The sequence below is a fragment of the Dioscorea cayenensis genome, chromosome 10 (genome assembly GCF_009730915.1).
Source record: "Dioscorea cayenensis subsp. rotundata cultivar TDr96_F1 chromosome 10, TDr96_F1_v2_PseudoChromosome.rev07_lg8_w22 25.fasta, whole genome shotgun sequence".
Classification (NCBI taxonomy): domain Eukaryota; kingdom Viridiplantae; phylum Streptophyta; class Magnoliopsida; order Dioscoreales; family Dioscoreaceae; genus Dioscorea; species Dioscorea cayenensis.
Window position 1 is genome coordinate 1,838,564 of NC_052480.1, and position 4,816 is coordinate 1,843,379.

Below are 4,816 nucleotides of genomic sequence, written 5' to 3' on the forward strand. Positions count from 1 at the left end.
GAGGAATTCTAGTAGGGATGGGATGAGGATAGAGAGAGTGTCTTCTATAGAATTGGAGCCTAGAACTCTTACACTTGACCAGCTTCAATATGCAAGGGTATATATAATTAATTAATTAGCACTTATTGATTTCTTCTTTGGGTTCTTAATTTGGATTAGTATTTTGAAGAGTAGTTGTTTGTTTGTTTCATTGAATTTATGGTGTGAATAGTTTGGAGATGTTAATTGTATTTGGTTTGTAGTGTTAATGAAGATTATGATCTTGTTGTTTTGGTTGCAGGAGGCAGCATTGTATATTCTTAGTACCAAGTCTTTAGAGGAAGCTGTTGGTATTTTCACTGAGGTGATCATGAGAGCTCTAATGTCTTCTTTTTTATCATCTTTTCTGTTGTTCTCTGCCTTGCAAGAAGTTGTTTGTGTGTGTGTGTGTGTGTGTGTGTGTGTGTTTGTGGGAAAGAGAGAGAGGTTAGTGGCAGTGATCATATGCATCTTTATCTAATCATAGTTGTTGATATATCAGGGTTTGGAGCCGGTGCTAAGCCTTACAGAAAAAGGGATGATGCATGAAGAAACGGATGAGATTAATCACTTATCTTCCGACAATATGATGACTTCCTCTCTGGCTGAAGAAACAAGAGACATTGCCTCTGCTCCTTTTTAACCAAAGCTTGTTTTCAATCCTGTAAAACATGGTGTGCTTTTATCATTCTGCAGAATCAAGCATGCCATACCATGAATGTTAAGTTTTGGATGCAAATATATCATACTGCTTTATTGACAGGCAAAGAAACTGTCATTCTGCTTAGACATGAAACTGAAACTGAAGCTGAAGCTTCAAAGATTCAAACAAATTATAGGATGAACAATGAGTGACATGCTCTGGAGACACAGAGGAAACAATACAAACATGAGTATTGCCCTTAATTATTTCATTGAAGGAGGACATCTAAACAAAAGCAACTGAGAATCAGACATCCACTGGAATCTGAGCAGCAGGGATAGGCTGAGATTGCTGATAGGTAGCTCCGTCGTTTTCGTTGGCCTCTGCTTCGTTCTCTTTCGATTCCACCAGACCAGCAGCCTCAAATATGTAAGCCTTCACCTCTTCGAACCTATCGTCGGAGAGTGAAACTTCAGCTAAGAGCCTCCATGCATAATCCTCCGATGCATTGTTGTAGTCCTCCTTCCGCTTAAGCACCATGTGCCCACTTATTTCCCATACTGCCGGGTTTACTTGAGTGTCCAACAGTTCTTGTGCAACTTCCCCAAGAGCTTGTTTCTCAGCATAACACTGTAAAGTTCAAAATCATCAGCCAAATAGGCATCATATGTACAGAGTTATGAGCATTTTAAGTGAGTTTTTCACAATACCATCTGTATGATGAACCAGACTATCTAGGAAAAAATAACAGTTGTGTTTATTATGGCAATATAGCATTCATCCAGTAATATATACATATGTTTGTTAACTGTATCAAAATCTATCAATGTTGTTATGTAGCTAAGTTCTAATTATCATTGTTGATTAATGGTTCTGTATGAGAGCAAGAACAAAACAGAGCTATAGCAGTTATATGAATCTTAAGTATGGAAATTTTACCTGTGGGAAGATGAAGATCCTCCTTCCTGAATCAGAAATGAGTATGTTAAATGGGACATTATTGTCTTGAAGCCAAATGCAGGAGGTTGCCACCACATTAGCCAGGTCCTGCAGATTGTCTCCACCCTCATAAACCAGACCTCTCACTGGATAATTGACAAGTTTTGATATCTTCACACTGTTCTTTTCCAGACCTTTAGCAATGAGAATTCTTCGAGTCAGAGCCTTTTCAACAGGGAAAGGCACTGATAGGTAATAAGCCTGTTATCATACAATCGAAACTTTCCATTGTTAATTGTTTCAGAGTTTTGATGAACTTCATGAGAGAATAGAAGGTTAATTACCTGAAAGTGGAGGTGATTAATGGTGGCAAAGGCACCCAAACTATTGTAACCAAGCCGGAAGTAAGGACTCGCAGCTTCTTCGGCCATATGAAGCGCGAGCAAGAGGCTATCAAGATCAATCCTTTGAGGCAAACATTCAAGCACACGGGGAATTAGCAGCACATGACCATACTCTATTGGGCTCACCTGCAAACAGGAACTCAAACTCAGTTTAGCAAATGGCTATGGCATAATTTAACTAATCAGAGATAAGGATGTAGCTCTCTCACATTAATAGCGACGACGCTAGGAGAATAGTTCTCCTCGACAAATGCTTTCTCGAGGAACTGAATTTTGCCATCCTTACTGGCCTCAAATCGGAAGAGCACCTCCTCTTGTCCGACTTTTGTGAAGTTGAATTTCTTTGGATCGAATGGTTGAAGTACACGGTCGACCCTAAACTCGGTAGGCCGTTTCTTAAGGTGACGGCCTTCATTCAGCTGAGCTATAAACCCCTGCTCCCCGGGGATCACCTTCGTCTCACAAGCTGTGACATCATACCGAAACAGGCCCCGGCTCATCCGATCCTCCCACTATAAAACATCATCAAATTCAAAACCAATAATCAAAAGGTACAAAGATAAAAAGATATGGATCCAAATGATGTCACAATCAAACATCTTTACCAATCAAGATGGTAGGAAAGATGGAATTAAAAAACTAAAAAGGAATCATTAATCCTAATACAATCAAAGAATCAAGCAGCCATAGAAAAGAACAATTTAGTACAAAATTAAAATTCTAGAATAAAAGGAGAGAATCATATAAACCCATAAAGCAAGCATATAGATCAGTCATATAAAACAATAATATACCTATAGATATGAAAGGTGAAATTCCATGAAACAAAGACAGCATTATGAGTCAAATTGAACAATCAAACAACCATAATTACGCGGTATAATTCCTAAGCCAAAAAAGGTGACATTTGGTGTAAAAATTGACAATCATAAAGACAAGCAAAAGAAAAACAAAGAAAGCAAGAAAGATAAAAGTCATGCTCCAAAAATCCACCACTAAAATCACAAGATCACCTAAAAAAAATCAAAAATCAATGCTAATTCAAGGGAGAAAACAAAAAAGAAGAAGAGCATTTGCCCCAAACCTGTCCAATCAACAGAGTATTGAGGAAGAAATCAGCGGGAGGCTTCTCATCATCAGGGACAGAACCAGCCCTTAGGGTTTCGCTCCCAAACGCAAAAAGGGGCAATTTTGAAACTGCAAGCACATCGCCCAAAATCAGACCCAATCAAAATCACAAAATCCCATAAAAATTCAAACTTTAGCAGATTAAACGCAAGAAAAACCGTCTCACCAGGCAAGCAGCACTTGCCGAGGCAATTCCGGCCACATCCAAGCGGCTCGCCGGAATCCTCCTGGTAGTTCGACACCACGGTGGGCACCCTCTTAATTGTCAACATCCTTATTCTATTCCTATCTCTCTTTCTATCTAAAGCAAAAGCAAAAAAGACAAAGAAGGCAAGAAGGAGAAGCTAGAATCTAAGAGAAAGGACCACCGCCGGCGAGGAAAAGGAGGTCAGAGGGGCTTCCTCCAGCTGAAGGCAGTGCGCCACGGCCACCGTGTGGGGCGGGGCTACGCTGGTTGTCGAGGAGAAGGCGGGGATTCTCCACTTCTGGTTGAGCTTTGAGGAGTCCCCGCCGGCCGGCTCCAATGCTCGCCGTGATTACTCCGACTCCGCCTTCCCCCAAACCTCTTTCTCTCCCTCGCTCTCTCTTCTTCGTTCGTTGTTAAAGATGGAGGTTGTGATCCTTTGAATTTTATAGCTAAATTTGAGAGAATTTAGAGGGTTTTTTTTTTTAATTACTTTTTTTTAAAAATCAAAATTTTATTTATTTATTTATTTATTGTTTTTATTTTATTTCTTCTTTAAGAACCTCAAGAATTATGGTGATATAAAGGGCAAATTAGCCACTTAATTTTCAGTTTTCTATAACGTATATTTTATTTAAATTTCCATCATTTTCGATTTGTTTTCTTATTAAGTTCTAACACTTACATTCCATATGAATAAAATATATATATATATATTATAATATAATTGTACAAATATATATATATATATATATATTAAAAATTCTAATAATTTTAGTTTTGTTCACTGTTAAAACATTATGTATATATTTTTAAGTTATTAACAAATTGATTTTGTAAAATATATGGATTTAGACCATTCCAAAGAAATATATTAAAAACTATTTACTCAAATGAATTAAGCTTCTACTATTTGGACCGGTCTCTCATAATAAAATTATATGTAGTTTATAAATCCTATTGAGATATGAAAATTACTTTATTAAATTTTTTTTGATATATGTATAGAAATAATTAAAAAGAAAGTAGTGGTTGTTATAAGTAGAAAGGCATGAAAGGGAGATATTCCAAAGAGATCCCAAGACAAATGGCCATAAATTTCTCCATTTTTTTGTGAAATAGACAAAAAGCTAGAAAAACATTGATTAAATAAAAAAATTATTTTAAAAAAATTATGTGAGCCAAAGAGACATGGAGCCAAACGTGGAGTGCTTTTCTCCACTTACTATTTTGTTATAAGTCCGTGGTCCTTACCACTCAATTGATGCTCATCTCTCATCTCATATTAATTAATTGATAGAATCCAATGGTAATGTTTGATTATTAAGAATGTTAATTAACTTGTAAGCTTGTTTATAATTGTGTGATTTCTAGTTATGATCTTGGTTTCTAGAACGTTGATTATTTTATATTTTACTTGATTAGAGCTATGTTTATTTTGTAATCATGTGCTTAATTGTGTGGTATTCTATTGTGGTATTAGTTACTATCAATATTTTA

General features: G+C 36.6%; 2 protein-coding genes across 2 annotated transcripts; one reads left to right on the forward strand and one right to left on the reverse strand.

Annotated features, from left to right (window-relative positions):
- Positions 1-685, forward strand: LOC120270500. The gene is made up of 3 exons (XM_039277534.1): positions 1-97; positions 281-343; positions 521-685. Exons 1-3 carry the CDS (start codon positions 23-25, stop codon positions 659-661), a joined length of 279 nt encoding a protein of 92 aa, XP_039133468.1. The 5' UTR covers positions 1-22; the 3' UTR covers positions 662-685.
- Positions 686-809: 124 nt separating this feature from the next.
- LOC120270493 (GDP-L-galactose phosphorylase 1-like) lies at positions 810-3,739 on the reverse strand. The gene is made up of 6 exons (XM_039277526.1): positions 3,299-3,739; positions 3,089-3,201; positions 2,214-2,516; positions 1,945-2,130; positions 1,601-1,861; positions 810-1,291 (listed from the first exon to the last, which is right to left on the reverse strand). Exons 1-6 carry the CDS (start codon positions 3,402-3,404, stop codon positions 968-970), a joined length of 1,293 nt encoding a protein of 430 aa, XP_039133460.1. The 5' UTR covers positions 3,405-3,739; the 3' UTR covers positions 810-967.
- Positions 3,740-4,816: the final 1,077 nt, after the last annotated feature.

Coding starts and splice junctions, on each gene's coding strand:
- LOC120270493 (XM_039277526.1), bottom strand. CDS start 3,404: ATGTTGACAATTAAGAGGGTGCCCACCGTGGTGTCGAACTACCAGGAG. Junction 3,202..3,298: donor CGGCAAGTGCTGCTTGCCTG/GTGAGACGGTTT, acceptor ATGTGCTTGCAG/TTTCAAAATTGCCCCTTTTT. Junction 2,131..2,213: donor CTAGCGTCGTCGCTATTAAT/GTGAGAGAGCTA, acceptor TCCTGTTTGCAG/GTGAGCCCAATAGAGTATGG.
- LOC120270500 (XM_039277534.1), top strand. CDS start 23: ATGAGGATAGAGAGAGTGTCTTCTATAGAATTGGAGCCTAGAACTCTT. Junction 98..280: donor ACCAGCTTCAATATGCAAGG/GTATATATAATT, acceptor TTTTGGTTGCAG/GAGGCAGCATTGTATATTCT. Junction 344..520: donor CTGTTGGTATTTTCACTGAG/GTGATCATGAGA, acceptor TTGATATATCAG/GGTTTGGAGCCGGTGCTAAG.